At 31.8% G+C, this 18,371-nt stretch overlaps 1 protein-coding gene across 1 annotated transcript in view; it reads right to left on the bottom strand.

The window, feature by feature from the left end:
* Positions 1–18,371, bottom strand: part of LOC106471638 (vam6/Vps39-like protein) — a 68,090-nt gene that overhangs the window by 4,151 nt on the left and 45,568 nt on the right. The window contains exons 17-25 of the mRNA XM_013932253.2: positions 15,425–15,511; positions 15,000–15,073; positions 14,754–14,852; positions 9,918–10,035; positions 8,324–8,452; positions 4,040–4,142; positions 3,079–3,124; positions 2,529–2,690; positions 1,139–1,273 (exon numbers count right to left, since the gene is read on the bottom strand). Of these exons, the coding sequence (XP_013787707.1) occupies positions 1,139–1,273; positions 2,529–2,690; positions 3,079–3,124; positions 4,040–4,142; positions 8,324–8,452; positions 9,918–10,035; positions 14,754–14,852; positions 15,000–15,073; positions 15,425–15,511 (953 nt within the window). The remainder of the gene's footprint in view (positions 1–1,138; positions 1,274–2,528; positions 2,691–3,078; positions 3,125–4,039; positions 4,143–8,323; positions 8,453–9,917; positions 10,036–14,753; positions 14,853–14,999; positions 15,074–15,424; positions 15,512–18,371) is intronic.

Genomic DNA, 18,371 nt, shown 5'->3' with positions numbered 1-18,371 from the left:
AATATCACCAGTATGAAGGATATTTAGTCAAAACTCAGTAAAAGGACTACAATATCAACACCATGGAAGGAGTGAAACAATATCACCAGTATGTAAGATATTTAGTCAGAACTCAGTAAAAGGACTACAGAACACAAACACCATAGAAGGATGGAAAAAGTATCACCAGCATTATTTAATTTCTGTGATGCATATTGGCATATAAAGAGACATTTTAATATTAGTAATAAACAGCCTTACAACATCAAATTTGTTAATTTTCTGTAACTGGGCATTCAATATTTCATCTTGAAGCTTTTTTAGAAGCATTCTACTAAACACAAACCATAACTGACAATAATGTCAGTTACAGTTTGTGTTTTAATGGAATGTTTCTGAAGAAGCTGCATAGTGAAATGGTTAGTCAGAACTCAGTAAAAGGACTATAACAAAATCAACACCATGGAAGGACTAAAGCAATATCACCAGCTTGTGTGTATGAGAATGATGACAAGTTAACTAAGTGAATTATCTGCCAATCAATAAAGCACTTAAAACTACTATAGTTTAAGAAAATGATTATCACTCTTGTTTCATGTAGTATAAAACAAATACTAAGAAAATGTGAATACCTGAAATTGTCAAATAACTGATCATAGTGAAAAAAAGTGGAAACATATGAACACAAAAGTAATTTTTATATACCTGCAAATGCCTGACCAGAAAGATGAGACAAAAAAGAATAATTTGAACATAGCTGAAGTCACTTGGATACAAGATGAGACATTAGCGGTAATTTGAACATACCTGAAGACACTTGGCTACAAGATGAGACGTTAGCAGTAATTTGAACATACCTGAAGACACTTGGCTACAAGATGAGACATTAGCAGTAATTTGAACATACCTGAAGACACTTGGCTACAAGATGAGACATTAGCAGTAATTTGAACATACCTGAAGACACTTGGCTATAAGATGAGACATTAGCAGTAATTTGAACATACCTGAAGACACTTGGCTACAAGATGAAACATTAGCAGTAATTTGAACATACCTGAAGACACTCAGCTAGAAAGCTTGGACATGAAAAGTAATTTCAACACGCATGTAAATGCTTAGTCAGAGAGATGAGACATGAAGAGTAATTTGAACATACCTGAAGATGCTCAGCCAACAGCAAACTTTTCATTAGTTCAGCACTATGGCATTTAGCCAACTGTTCATCGAGGATACGCTCAAAGAACTTTTGTAGTTGTGACAAGTAGATGCTAGATGGTAACACTGTTAGTGCCTGAAATTGAGCAGCATAGACAGATGTTACTGTCGTCAAATAATTTTAATACCATGCTATAAAATATAAAATTAAATTTCAGAACTACCAAATTTTATTTTTCAAGTATTACTAATCAAACCAGTAATTGAAAATCATGACTGCCATAATATTTATTAAAAACAAGGTTTTGAAACAGTAAATTATAATAGCAATGATAGTAGGCAATAGATGAGCTCACATTAGGATGAAGAATGAAAGGAAGGATGCATACGAGAACATCAATTATAAGATGAAGTTCTGTTCTTTAACTCTAAAATACCAAAGGGCATCTCTTTCAAGCATTTGTGTACTATATATTTTACTGCATTGCAACAACAACAAATATATATATATATATATGTATATATGCAAATAAATAAATAAAAAGAGGAAATATTTTGAAACTTGAGACAAACTTTCCATAAACTATGTAGCTTCTGTAAGTCTCTCTCCATATTTTTTTTTTACATAGCACTCTTTTTAAAGTTGGAGCTTTGAAAATCAAAAATATTTCTTTGTGATACTTCTCTTAAGATATAAAAATGCTTACCTTTATTATAAATTCCAATTACTGATTTCTATGTCTTACTACGTTATTGTAGAACTTTCTTATGAAGTTATTATTTTATAAGATTGTTAATTTTATCTTTTGTTTTAATTTGGAAAACATCAGATACACAGTAAAACTGTGAGAGATTATGTGCAATCACTGGCATACACTAAAAATAACCATACCAAAAATAAGTGAGCTAGCTTTTGTTTAACAACGTTAATCGGAAAGTTTTATTTAATGTATGTAATATGTTTTAAGCCCATTTTACAATAAGTTACATTATTTTTTTTTTAGATTTCTGTTTGGTGATTTTCTATGTCCATTCAGAAATTACTTAGTCTGATTAGGCATAATTTAAACATTACCTAACAAAAGCAGCCTTGTCAATGAAACAAAATTTAATACAGTCACGTGCATAATGATCTATCTAAGCCCACCTCATGTTGTTCCACAAAAAAACATCTTTTTTTCATGATAATTTGTCTTTTAACAACCATCAGGAGGAGACTACCTTTGTTTCAACACAACTTGGTAACTAGTTACCTTTAGAGGATCTATCTTTGTTGCATAACTTGGTGATTAGTTACCTTCAGGGGGTCTATCTTTGTAACAAGACAACCTGACTGTTAGTTACCTTTAATAGGTCTGTACTTGTAGCATGAAAATTACGTGGTTCATTACCTTCAGAGGGTCTATCTTTGTGGCATGGTTATTCAGAATATTTAAGGCTGCCTTGATATCAGGTTTCTGTGGAGTGTGAGATGAAAAATGAGACCCTGATAAGATTGTGGATATTCCACCCTTAGCTACACCCAGGTACATCTTCAGCAAAAGCAAGAAAACCTAGAAATGACAAACATAGTAACAGAAAACTATTGTTGAAACATAACATAAAACTTGCTTATACTGAGTTGCATATTTTATACAAATAAAGGATCAAAAATGAATTCAAATAGTTTCAAGACTTTAATATCATTTGTAACAAATGGTAAAATTCTGTTGAAAGAAAACTATTGTTGAAACATAACATAAAACTTGCTTATACTAAGTTGCATATTTTATACAAATAAAGGATCAAAAATGAATTCAAATAGTTTCAAGACTTTAATATCATTTGTAACAAATGGTAAAATTCTGTTGAAATATTTCCATTTTAGCGTTCACTACGTTCATCCTTTACTTAATTTACTGCTCTATACCAGATTTTGTTTCTCTTTAGCATTAAACTTACATCTTGATTTCCTGGTTTGTCAGTGCTGTAATTCCTCAAGCAATACCTATAATGAGAATTTACCAAATAATGTATAAACTGTACAGGAAGATTTCACAAAATCCAATTAGTGTCGTGTTTTACATCTTACACACAGAAAACAACAACAGAAACATTAATCTTGTTCTAAAGTATATTTCAAAACTAACTCTGTTTTATAAGTTTTAAAAAAGAACACTAAAAACTACATCAAACAAAACCGACATCCTTTAACAAAGTCCTTATTTCAATTTCAATATCTGTTGAAAAAATAAGACTAAACACCTTTCTTACTGGTGGAGAAAATGTACAGTTAACTGTTTTCAAATTACAAATAAAAATTCCTAATCTTTCAAGAAAATTGTGACAATTGGTTTTGGCACTAGGTTTACACGAGAAGAAACAATTAAAGTACACTTATAGCTGAAAGCAGTTGCAGGAGTAGATCCAGAAGGGACTACAATCCCAGTGCCCTTTCCAATGGGCAACCAAACAAAGGTACCCTTACACTTAATAAGGAAAGCAATTATTTTTCAAAAGGTTTCATAGACTAATGGTAGTACAATCCCTTCTCAGCAAAACTCCTGTATCTGTCAAAGTTGTGACATAAAAGTATTTTCTAAATTTCTTTAATTTTAAAACTTTTTAAATTACTTTTGTTATGAAAACTGTCAAAGATAAACTTAAGTTGGAATATTAAGATATATGTTTGTTTTTTCTAAACTTTTTCTACTGATCATACTTGTTTCATTCAAATCAATTAATACATCCAAACTGGTAATCTATAACATTAGTTTTTTTTCCCCTCACTGCCCTTTCTAAATTTATAATCACAAATAATTTCAATAATAAGATAATGTAGCACAAGGTTGGTTACTTTTTTATTAATAATTATATTCTTATTATCAATAGGTATTGCAATTAGAATCAAATCAAATCTTACTCCTCAGCTTTGGCAGAATTCTGCAAAATATGGAAGTAAATAGCTAAAGCCTCTTCATGACGACCAAGCTTTTCCATTACCACACCTGCTTCATCATACAGCCCTTGAAAGAAAAAAAAACAAAACATAACCACAAGTAATTAATTAAATTCAAGCAACACCTTTAGAACTCATTAGGGCTGTAGTGATATATATATATATATTGGTATCAGCTTCTAATACAGCCTTTCCTCTATTGTATTAGTTTCATTGTCCATGTAACCAACAACAAAAGAAAAATGATATCAATATGATAATGTAACTGTACATTTCTTTGTAATCATCTACAACCATTCATCATTAAACAGTTTTTCAGGCTATCAGTCAGTTTTAAACACTGTTATGATACACATTTTTATGTTACCAGATCCTGTGTAGGCCATGACACCTTACAGGTAGGAGAATGTAAAACAGAACAAGTTAGTTTCCGGTTTATGATTGGAACTTGTACTTTGAACTATGTATGAACTATTACCCCTTTACAGTACTGTACAGGCTTTTCTAACACATTTCACATACAAGTTTAAACTATCAATGACATTTCCATAAAAATATCTTGCTTAAGAAATTGGAAAAAAAACTTGCAAATACAATGACAATATTAGGTTAATGTTGTTACAAGGTTTTAATGGTTGCTAAATAAACACAATCATATCTTAATGGTTTAAATCTTGATATGATGAAATGACAACTCTTTTACAATAAATTCTCATTTTAATTCTAAAGCATATACAGGTTGACTATCACTAATATGGCATCATCGGGACCTGGAGGGTGCCGGATTAGCCATCTATTAAGTTAGAATACACCAAGCCCACTAGCTAACCACCTCATCTTAAAATTAAAATATCCCATAAAATGGGGTTTTCTTTAAGTTTTAATCAAAGAAAATATTGGAAAGAAAACTTTCAAGCGAGACTAAAGTATTTACCTAATAGCGCATATCTTGCTTTACTATATTTGAAATTGTTCTAGCCGAAATTAGTGCCGGATTACTGATTGCTGAACTAGTGATGGTCAACCTGTATTTATATTTCCAACAGGACAGTTAGAAAAACCAAGTATTGATAAGAAAAGTCAATAATACACTGAACCTGTATACAAAGCATTTCCCAAAAAGCATGTATTGTTGAGTAACATTTTTGTAACTGTGATATAGCTATAGGCATTCAGGGTTAGGAAATTAACAAAATACAGATATTTAAATATACAATATGTATAGAATACAAGTGAGAATGCAAATCAAATGTGTAGAATAGTGGTTTAGGTCTTTTCACCATAACTAAGGTCAAAGAATCAATCAGAAACTATGCTGATAGGTACATTTTCAAAAGAATTTACAAACTTGCTTGGATAAGCTCACTTCAACGACTCAGCTTGCTAAAGCATCATACCTGAGGTTGTAAATAACAGCCTATGTCACGGTACTGCATAGAAACATTAATTTTTCAAGTAAAATTTATGTTCAGTGAAAATTACAAATCCTATGAAACTTGGATAATACCGGACATTTTGTCAAGTGAGATGTTTATTTACACAGTAAAATTTAATTACATTTATCACAGAACACTGTTAAAGACTAAAGAATTACAGCAATACTACTGCTGCTTTTAATGTTATAACTTGGTCAATTTTGTATTGATATCATTATCATATCAGTTCATAAGGATATATATATATATATTGGTATTAGTATTATTTTTTGTTTTCAATATATCAGTGCAGCCATATAATTGATCATAGAATACAATTAACTAAACCTATTCCACACATTTACTACAGGACTTCATTACTATATAATTAAGCAATCAAATCATGGGGCACTAATTTTGTAACCATACTTAAAATCTAAAATATCTATACTAGAAAAGTGTAAGTTGAGGTTCTTACCAGTCATGTTTTGTCACAATCATGAGTCACAGCTTTAACTCTCTCATTACGCGCTCGTTCCGAGGGACCAACCTCACAACCATTTTGTACTTGTTATAGTTTTTGAACTATAACTTTTATTACAGGAAGTATATCTTCACGAACTTTTGCAGATTATCAGTAAACATTACAAGGTTTTAGTACACAAAATATCAGTTTATTTTAAATTAAGTTTTAAGATATTTTAAGTCATGATTTGCTTGTTCATTTTTTTCTCTTTGAATGTTGATATCCAACATGCAAAGTAATTTTGATCGTATGATTAAAAATACTTTTATGCATCAGAAAATTGCAAAATAGATATAAATTATGCTTTTTTCATTATAGAATGACTACACATTACACCATGAAACAACAAATGTTTACTCTAAATAGCTTAAATCTCACAACATTGTACATCTATATATAAATTTTTTATTTCATTGATCTTTCAGCCATGTCTAACTAACATTACAGAAATTACAATGGTGCAGCATATGTGCACTTATATTACTGTATCCAACTGTACAAAAATGGCCTTTACAAAGTGCCCTGTCTTTGTTTTGTTCTAAGTGAGCCAGTATTTTGTAACAGTCATATTTCGGTTATAATACATTACATAAGCATATATATTATTAATATTTAAAAATAAGTTAAGTTTCAATTATTTTTCTTAAAATACAGAACAGTAAATAAAGAAATATAGAAAACAATTATTTTTTTTTTCTACTTTCAAACTTTGTACTCATTTGGCAGCTTGCTAAGCCTTGTCAAATATTGCCCATGGAAACAAAGTAATTTTTTAGGTTTTATATATGCATTTTGAATTAAACAAATATTATAACTTACTCTGTCAATATTGCAGAATTCCACTGTAATTTATCAGGCTTACTAACTAAACTGTAATCGAGTAAAAAAGATAGTTTTTCAGACAACATTTTTATTTACCACATCCTTCGGCAATTCAAGAGAAAGAAATAATCTAGGGAACTTCCCACCTTCTCGAGACTGAGAAAACCACCACGGGGACCTTATGAGCTTTTGATTGGTTATTCACACATCATAGACAGAAGTAAGTTTAGGTAAGCAAGTACTTCCAAAAATGGAAAGAGGTGAGCAGGGCCACTGTGTTTGATTCATTAAATGTAGCAATATTTCAGCAAATAGAAAAGATAGGAAGTTCTTATTTTATATTCTAGCTTGTCAATATCAGTAATTTGAGTTTCTAGTTCATAAGAAACTATACTTTGTATTTGTACATCACGAACATATAATTTGAACCAAAGCTGTACTCAGCGTACCACGTGATACACAAACATTGATATTTATGAATTTAATATTTACTTTGAAATCAAGAAATTAACTAATGTATAACACTAAATTTTGAATTATAATCTACAATGTGATATCAAACATATTGGCATACATTCATAAAATAGTTGATTGATAAAATTTTGAATGCAAGTCTACAAACATGATGACACGCCCTTTGACCCCTGACCATAGCAATACCCCTAGCGAGAGGTTTAAAAGAAGCAGAGAACATAATTTCCAAGATTTAGCAACTTTGAAAAAAATGTGCATTATGATGCAATATGGTAGAATACGTGTATTGTATTAAAGTAGTGCAATCAAGTTTTCCACACTGTGCTTTAAAAATCATCACTCATGTTTCTTAGAACATGCTTGTTGTTCATGCTACAGATTTGGTTTACATCAGTGATTCTGAACGTGAGGCACACACCCCACAGGAGGGCAATTTGAAAATGCTAAAATAAGGAAAATTAAACTTATTTTTTTGGTAAATTTCTAAATTTTACATTATATTATTATACCTTTTCAATACCAAATTTGTTTTTATATTAAGGTGGCATCAAATTTTTTTTGAGGTACCGAGGTGGGGCATGGAGCAAAAAAGGTTAAGAACCACTGGTTAACACAAGAGGTCCAGACGAGTTGAAATACTGAATAGTACTATCACTACTTCTTAATAAAGCAGGCTTCCCCTCTCCCTCCATCAGGCAAATAATTATGTTCACAAGTTTATCTTACATGCATCAATGGTTTTAATTAAAAAACACAAAAAATATTTTAATTTTCCTCATTTATAAAGCCCAAATGTTAACAGCAACTATAGCTTTAATAATCACAGATTATTCCACAAATAAAAAAACAAAAATGCAACTCCTCATACTATATCTGTAATTGATGTGTCAAACTGAAAATCCTCACAATAATTTGATAAAAAATCTGTGATGAATGTGTAAAATTTAAAATCCTCACCATGTGATCCAGTACAAAATTATGTTATGAATGTGTAAAATTGAAAACCCTTACCATAATTCAGCAAAATTGAAGGAAATGATTCAACTGTGTATCTTGATGATGTTTCAAGAAACTTTAACAACTTTGTTCGAAATTCTCCAAGTTCACCTGGTTCACTTCCTGCCAAAACTGGCAACTGTCCTGAGTAAATAAAAACAATGAATAATCTAACATAGCAAAAAAGAAAGAAACTAAGTATCTCACTATTATTCATAACGATACTAAGCCTACAAAACTTTCATACAGCCAACAACTATCATAATTACAGTATGGAAATAATTATGGAAACATAAAAGCAACAGATATACAGGAGTCACAAATAACAAGTAACAGAAACTACAAGTGTAGTTTATTAACAGTACAAAACATTATCACAGTAAATGCAAAGAAAAGTATGTATGTTGTACAACACACTGGTAAATCATTTGTTTTAAACAGGGAGATTAAAACTTGTTTTTATTCTGTTATACAGCTTATCAATGTATGATTGTAGATTATTTCTAAATTTCCTGTGTTGTATGCAGTGGCAGCACTACAGGGGGGCATTTGCCACCCAAAGTTTTTTGCCACTGGTTGTACGATTGCCTTTTGATCTTCCCAGGTTTTATACAAGTCCACACAGCTTTAAGAATGTGCATATATACGGACTTTGTACTGGTTGTAAAGTTTGCGAGTATTCCATCATCCTCTTTACCATTAAAATAACATTTCTCCACATTTGCTGTAGGCTTGGGCTCAATGTTGCCTCTAATCTTTCTTTGTACTGGTAGAATACAAATAGAATACTGGTAGAATAGGCAGTTTCAGTTTCCATAATTTACAAAAGCCATTTCTCTTTAAAATATGAACAGCACATTTACTGAATGGCTGTTGGTGCCTATATTCCTGCCTTGCACTTGAACACTGTATTATTTAAACTATAGATCTATGCCTTCCACAAGAAACTATTACCAACTGAATAATTTATGAGCACCCCATTGTTTTAATGCATAGTATTTGGCTGATTGCTGCAACGCCATGCATTTGAACAATTTAAGAGGAACATTGCTTGGGTTCACTGTCTTGATTTCTATATGCTTGTCATGCTGTATTTCAGTCCGGAGAGCCATAGCTTGATTTACATTAGTATGCCTAGACATAGAATAACTGCATCTACTGTTATAGGCTTTATTCTGGTGTGGTACTTATTAGTTGATTGTATGACAACTAATTACTTTGTATTACACTATGATGATTTGACTATCTTTGTGCACTTAATTTCATATTATAAAGAGGTGCCATTCTTGTGGTATTTGCCTTTTAACCCTATTTACTTTCAGTTTACATAATTATTTCTAATACTGTACATTTCTAGCACTGTATAATTGCAATAGTTCTGTGGCATTTCAAAAATATTTCTCATAAGTGAGAAAACTCATCTTGGATCATTAAGAATAAACTAATAAACAGCAATGAGAAGCCCCTAAAAAGCGTATCCAATGGGTCAAAAGGAATTGCACATGTTCCTTAAGTTTCTACTTACAGTTTATTAAAGTCTCTCAATATAATCTTATAATTTAGAGTAACCACTGAAGATTTACATCAGTTTAATAACAACCAGGCCTACCTTCTGGTAAAGATCGAAGGTAGTCTTCAAGTAAAACTCCAACCTTTTCTTGATAATAATGTATTAATTTATTGTGGAAAACTTCTTGTTCCTCTTTCCAAGCATGAATTATATGTTCCTAATACAAGAGAATGTAGTTCAACACTGAATATCAAACACTCTATAGCACAGGAAAAATTCATTCAATTAATAAGTAACAAAATATCACAGTTATAGGTAAAGATTATTAATTATATCTTATAATCTTTTATCATCAGATGCTAAAAATTTATTTCATTAAACATCATCATTGAAGGTTTTATTTATGAATTTATAAAGTCAGAGTCTAATTAATCTGAGTGTAAGGTGATTTTAATGTTAGGATAAAAATACTTCATCTTACAGTTTTCAAATTTAAATGCATATCGAATTTTTTTGGTAAAACTTGTTTTCTCTACACTAAAATATACAAGCTTAGTCAATTTGATTCACCTTATAACCACAATAATAAAAAACAAACAAACCTAACTACCCTTCTTTCATTTTAGAATGGCTGCAGATTTAACAGAAAATTACAGTTATTTATTCTAAACAGCCTCATGTTTGTTTGTTTCAGTGCAAAGCCAGATTGGGCTACCTGCTGTGTCCACCACCAGAATTGAATCCCAGATTGTAGTGTTGTTATGCCATAGACTTACTGCTCTTCAACCAGTGGACCCTCATGTTTGTAACAGTTTACATCTGTTTTTATTCAATGTTAGTGTTTTACTGCTCTTTGAACTGTGTATAGTTACTAAACTTGTGTATAAAAAAATCATAAATCACCTAGCAAGTGCATGGCTCATGTTATGGTAAACAAAGTATTTAATTATGTTATGAACCAGTAGCTCATATGCATACCTTGCTGAGAATGTAACTTTTTTTATTTACATTTTTTTACTTTCTTGTCTAACATAATAAGTTTTGTTTTTACATTTTAGTTACTTTTATAATGATAAATAAAAAATAGATATAAAACAAGAAATATATTTCTTATGTCTAGTCTCTAGTGTTTTTTTACTCTTTCTGGTTTACATCTTCATAAAGCAAGAAGATTGGATGCTACTAATTTAGATCATTGTACTAGAAATACCTATACTATAAATGAGAGATTTATGTTAAACTAGGGACATCTTATAGGGGTAGTAAGAATATCAAATGGGTAATTCAGAGCAAAAAAGTGTCATATGAAACAGAAAAATGAAGGTGGAGAATTTAAATATTTCCTACTGAAATTAAAACTTATATTGTATTAAAATATCTTCACAAAATTTGGCAGTCTTTCAGTTAACACTGTCTTTCACATACAAAAAATCATATTTAGTGAAGTATTATTAATAAACTAAAATATATTAATATATTGAGTATTTGCTTTGAATAGTCCATGTGCAAAGTAATTTTCGTGTTAGATTAAAAATACTTTTCCTCATCTCAAATTTCCTTTTTGTAATCCCTAAGACCTCCTAAATATACTTCAAACGTTTTTTTCCAGGAAAACTTTACATTTTATCTGTTATTTTTTTTTACCCTAACTCAAAATTGGATCCGTCAATTTGACTGACCTCGTAACCACCAAAAAAAAAAGGAATAAATCTAAATAACCCTTTTTTTTATTGCTAGAATGACTTCCAATTATAACATGAAACTACATTAGTTTATCCTAAGTAGCTTTAAGCTCATAATAGTATACATGTATTTATAACTAAATTTTTTGTTTTATTGCACTTTGAACCGTGTCTGACTACTATCCGTGCCATAATAAGTTGTAAATCACTCGGAGCATGTGCAGCTCCTGTTACACTATCGAAGTACATTATCTATAAGCTGCTTGTGTGCATGCCCCGTGAATCATTTTTATTATGTTAATATTTATATTTATTTTACCTAATCTAATCTTGACTAACCTAAAAAGATCCCTATTATTACATTTTAGTTAATTATATAATAATAAATAAAGAATAAATATGAAAAACAAGAAATAAATTACTTACCCAATCTTCTTTTTTCTTGCTGTCAATTGTCGATTATACATATTTTACATTAATAGTAGTAGTGCATTAACTAATTTTTATTTAATTAAATACTGCACCAAATAACAGACTAATAACATGGAAAAAGCAAACAATTTCCTCTAACTCTTCAAACTGTTTTGTCTTTCTAGCTATATGACAAAAGCTGGTACAAATTCATCCAAGCTAGTCATTAACTTTCCCATGGGAATGAAGCTTAAGTGAAATTGACGCTTATCTGTTCAGAACACAACATTATACAATATGTCATTTGATAAATGAAAACCTTGACTTTCTATTGGTTATACATAATATATATAATTAAAAGTAAAAAGTTAACAAAGCCTGAAAGAGAGGATGTAACAGGTAGGTGTGGCAGAAGGAGTGAAATTTTCTATTTATAGCTCTGTAGCCAAACAAAATTGAAGGCTATAAAAATTATGATTTGTTTGAGCATTGATGATTCTACAGAGATTAATTTACATATAACTTTATATTTTTTCAAGGGGTGGTGGATAAAATAGAGAAGACAAGATATCTAGAGAAAATATGTCATGAGTGTCACACTACGGGAAATTCAGGATTTTTTCAAATATTGCCTTGTAGAATTGGGAACTCAAAACTTATATAATATTAAAATACAGATAATTAGGTACAATTTTATGCTATATTAATTGGTATAACAAACAAATAGTTTAATAAAATTTTTAATGTAAAACAAACTTTGTCATGCATAGTAAAGGACACCCAGGGTGAAAGGGTTAACGTCATCCCCACTTACAGTTTCTGTTTCGCATAAGAGGCCATAGGGTTAAGTTGTAGCACTCACTCATATTCTTTTAAAATTACCCTTACATCACTGGAATTATGGCACTAAAGTGATCAGCAAGTAGTCTTGCAGGTAATGAGAGCAAAAAAGTAACTTGAAATGTAATAATCTTAACTAAAAACCTCAAAAATGGAGAGAAGATAAAGGTTTCAGCTCATGCCAAAATGCCATTAGCTTCAAGTAAATTAAGCCATACAAGAAACAGCATTTTAGAAAAAATTAAAAAGATTAGTAACAATGTGAGTTACTGACAAAATTAGAATCATGAGCCACTAAGCCAGGCTCTGGTAATGGAGAAAGATAAAATTGTATGTGAGGAATTACATGAGGAGGAAGGTGAAAGTTCAATAGCAGGGACCTTTGCTGCAACTAAAGGTCGGTTTGACCATTTTAGGCAAAGAAATGATCTACATAGCATAAAAATGACAAGCTAGGTCATTAGTGTCAATCACCAAACTGCTTTGAAATTTCCAGACAAATTAAAGGAGATCACAAAAGTGGCAGATATACTACTGAATTGGTTTTCAAAGCAGATGAAATGGGGCTATTTTGGAAATGGATACCTTCCCATAAGTTTATTTCTTTGAAAAGAAGACTGCTCCGGGATTTAAAGCCGCAAAAGACTGGCTTACCCTGGTGGTAATGCAGCAGGAGACTTTAAATTGAAACCAATGCTAGTGTACCATGCAAAAATGTAACGAGCTATGAAAAGATTTTTGAAGCCACATCTACTGGTATTCCAATTGCAAAATTGGGTAACAACTGATGCATTGACAAATAATGCATTGAGAAAAAAAACTGGAAAAAAATGCCTTACTTCTCCTAGATAATGCTCCTGGTCACCATTCTCATTTTTACAATTCAGAGACTTGCATTCCAGTCTAGAATGTGTTTTTCCCTCTGAACACAACATTGCTCATTCAATCAATGGATCAAGGGATCATAGTGCCCTTCAAGGTGTATTATCTAAGTCGTACCTTTCATCAGCTATTTAATGAGACAGTTATTAATGATAACCTTACAATCAGGAACTTCTGGTGTTTGTATAATATCATGAAGACCAACTGACAACATTGACCATATTTGGAAAGAAATCACTGATAGTTGTATGAACAGAGTTTGGAGGAAGATATGACCCGGAATGCATTTATGACTAAGGGTTTTTAAGAAAGAATACCAGTAGTCTGTGAAGAAATTGTCAACCTTGCCCACAATGCAGGACTGGAGGGAGAGGAGGATGAAGACGTGGAAGAGTTGCTTCAATCACATGGAGAAGGTCTGTCCAATGAAAACTTTAAATGAATTAGATCGGCAATGATTTATGAAAGATGCAGCAGAAGATGAGCAGCCAGAGGAAATAAAATAAGTTGTTGAGTTGACATACAAGAACATGTCAGAGGATTTTTGCAAAATTAATGAAGGTCTTGCACTCTTTGTTGAGAATGACTAACTGTGAGTGGAGCAGTATTCTGACGAGGCAAGGTGCAGCAGCTCTATCAGGCTACCAGGAATTTTAAGAGAGAGAAAAAAAAGCAGGCAAGACAATTGCAAATAACTTAAATAAGTTTTTTAAAGAGGAGGAAAGAGGATCCAACTCCACCTTTTCCCCAATAAACCATTGCCAGCTTAACCTTTTTTCAATATTGTACTATGGCACATATTCTTTATCAATTTTCATTATTGTATTATACTTTGACTTTTGTCATATGTAGGATGTTAAATAATGGTGCTGGAACACAACTACAACTTATAACAATGGGGAATTGGGTCCCCACTAATATCACAGTTCTAAAGAACATAGTTAGGATGTTAATAGGGAGGGCTTAACTGTACACTCATTGTAGATACGATTTTGCATATTGTTTCAACTATCATGAGCACATAACGCTGATATGTACACCCACTGTAGATCTTTTCATTTACATTCCCAACTTCCACTCACTATCAGAAACATGAAAAAAATAAATAAATAAACCATACCAAATAGGGAATAATGACAGAAGGATTTGTCCTTGTTAAATATTCCAGCACTTCTTTTCGTGGTAGTCCTTCAGTCTCAGGCAAATCTTCTGTAAAAATCTACAAAATGTGTACTTTATTAAAACCTTTATTTTTCACTATAAATATCTATAGAATTAAAGAAACTTATCTGGAATTAATACTGATAATGTTAACACTGTTATTGAAAAATGGCTGTTTACAAAAACTGAAAATAATATTGCTCACTTTTAGACCGTCCTCTGGACTTTCTTTCAAAACCCAACTAGCAAACTCGAAAATTAGTTCTAAGTGCTCAGCTCCTGGGAAAAGTAAAATAATTATAATCAAATCAATATACTAGATTCTTTCTTAATGTACACACATTGTACTGTTCAAATGTTTGTACAATAAATGTTAACTAGTTGAAGAAAACCTTGAAGGAACATTTCAGAAACATTTTAAACCAAAAATTAGTTTTATCTTTTTCAAATTCACACATTTAGAAATTATATAATTTCACAACATAAGAAGGATATGAACAATTATCAGTAGCTATGGAAACAAGCCATTTTTAGAATCTATGAGGGTAATGGTGCAGCCTCAATAACAAAGAATTATTAGAAATTCTTCACAGAAACAATGTGTATCTTAAGTTTTTACAACAGTCTCACCTAGGTGTTGAAGATACTGAATTGTCCGTTCATGACCCTTTAAAGGAGAATCTGGTTTTCTGGCTTGCCTCATCAGAAGTTCAAGAGCTATTTTGGTAATGATTAATCATAAGTAAGAAATCTTTTTTATGCTTCTTCCAGAAGTTATTGCAGTTGGAAGCAAATATTATTAGTTTTCTTAGAGAAAGGATAAAAAATAGTACTTAAGGATTCTTTAATATATATTCACAGGAAAAATCATCAATGCCTAATACAGTAACTATACCAGCGAAAATTAATACCTCAGAAAGATCTCGTGTAATAAACATATACAATAATAACTTCCATACCTTCAATAACACTTAATTAAAATATCAAAAAACAGACAGTCTAGTCCTAAATATCTACAAATCAAACATTTAATTGAATCATCTAGAAGCAAAGTTACATATACACATCTAAATGTCAGTAGAGTTGACAGTTTCACAAATGTAGTTGACATAGATGTGTGAACACATACACACACACACAAAGAGTACACACTTAAAACCTGTAACACACACACAGTACACACTTAAAACCTGTAACACACACACACACACAAAGAGTATACACTTAAAACCTGCAACACACACAAAGAGTACACACTTAAAACCTGCAACACACACAAAGAGTACACACTTAAAATCTGCAACACATACACACACAGTACACACTTAATACCTGTAACACACACACACAGTACACACTTAAAATCTGTAACACACACACACACAAAGAGTATACACTTAAAACCTGCAACACACACACACACACACAAAGAGTACACACTTAAAACCTGCAACACACACACACACACAGTACACACTTAAAACCTGTAACACACACACATGCAGGGCTTCTAATTTTCAGTTTTAATTGATAAACACCCTTGATACAAAAAACAAAATAAAATTGGTGTACTTCCCAATAAACACTGGAAATGATTATTCAGTTTACATTAACCATCCAACTTTCCTGAGGTTCATCTGTTAGTGGTAAATTTGTTTTTATAATTTCATATAAAATATTAGCTGCTCTTACAAAGTTTTAACAAATAGAACTATGTTTGGTAGCTGTAATTACTCCCATAAAAGAAATTAGGGTGCAGAGAATAAACAGTGTTTCAGTATACTCATTGCAGTATTAAAACCCCAAAACTCCAAAAACACAAATTTTAAGGTACCTACATAAAACTAAAAATGGAAATCCTAAAAACATCAATTTTACGATATCTAAATAAAGTATAAAGCAGCTAAAAATGAACACTGGTTTAAGCAAAAAATGAACACGGAAAAACAAGTCATAATTTTCCTAAATTGAAAATATATTTTTTATTGGTATTTACATCTTCTCACATAATTAGCTCTTCTCATTCAGTGCTGCCCTCTACATGCAAAAATCTTTTTTTGCATGCCACAAGCCTTGAGCTCCCATACACCTTATAATCAAATGGTTCAACTGCATCTCATGTGTAAATCATCATGTGACAACCCTCCACCAACAGGTGTGTGACACTCTTGACACATGCGACTCCCTCTATTCACTTCTACCAAACTATCACCGAATTTTGGCAGAAAATGAAAGCACCAGTTTTCAGTGTGGAGGAAGGGTGGGAAGTGTGAAAGAGAGGTAATTACCTATCAGAAAAGAAAAGAGAATACAGCATCGCAGGTACCCCAGGTGATGCTAAATGTACAGACTGATGGAGAAAAAGAGCTGACTGTGAGTCCCTATTAGAAGTGAACGGTAAACAAATGGTACTAGATAGTGTCTCACCCCAGAAGATCCCAAAGAAGCCACATGTGGAGGGAAAGAACGGTAGATGGCAAATGCCCCTAACATGGAAGGAAGGAAGGAAGGAGGTATCCCACAAATATCCCTAAATAGAAGTGGAATGCCAAAGAAAGGAGGTGTAAGGTAAACATTACCTGTAGGTAAGTTAATAGGTAAGACTGATGCTGAAAAACAAGGTAAGGGATAAAATGGATAGGATTATCAAAGGATATACCAATAAGATGAATTACAGGTAATCCTAAAATAACAAAGACCCATCTTAAGCCTAACCAAATGGTATAGAACAAAGGATACAACTAAGCCTAATTTCAAATCTGAACTTGACTATGAGTATTGACCAATCTGATGAAAATTATGTTGTGGAACCCAAATACCTACAGATAATAATAATATTAACAATAAAATTACTCAAAAATTATAACAGTATAATGTCCTATCTTTCCAGAGTTGGCAGACTGTATTTCAAAATGTGTGACCCCCCCAAACTCAAGTCAAGGCGTGGTGAAGGGTCATCTTATTGGATGATCAATCTCTTGATGAAGTAAAACCGATAATTCCCCAGTGAAGTACCACCATCTGAAGCTTGTGTAAATGTGCTGATAGAACACATAACCTCCAAAGTGGTAATGAATTCATAATCAAAAATGAATAACCAAACACAACCGTATTGACAGAAATGAAAAGTTTTTATAATGAAGTAATAATATCTAGTAGATCTTCCTTTCGCTTCGTGAAGTTCGTTGATTCTTTGGGGCATCGTGAGAATCATCTCGTCAGTTTTAGATTGTGGGATTTTTGCCCACTCTTGCTTCAAAGCTTGGAGTAGATCGCGCTTCGAAGTTGGTTTTTTGTTTTTTTCTTGACTTGCCGGTCGAGTATGGCCCAGAGGTTTTCGATGGGGTTCATGTCAGGATATTGGCTCGGCCAGGGCAACTTCTGGATACCATTTTCTTCCTGCCACTTTATGGTGTTTCTAGCAGTGTGACACGGTGCTCCATCTTCCTGGAACAATGTTTTGTTCTTGTCCACGAAACCCGAGGAATAAAGTGGCAAGAGTCTTTCCTCCAATATTTCGACATATTTCACACAATTTATGTTGCCAATGCACTCCACTAAGCTCGAGCTCCCCCCC

Source organism: Limulus polyphemus, unplaced genomic scaffold (genome assembly GCF_000517525.1).
Source record: "Limulus polyphemus unplaced genomic scaffold, Limulus_polyphemus-2.1.2 Scaffold4750, whole genome shotgun sequence".
In the NCBI taxonomy this organism is placed as follows: Eukaryota; Metazoa; Arthropoda; class Merostomata; order Xiphosura; family Limulidae; genus Limulus; species Limulus polyphemus.
This window is presented reverse-complemented; position numbering and strand designations above follow the sequence as displayed.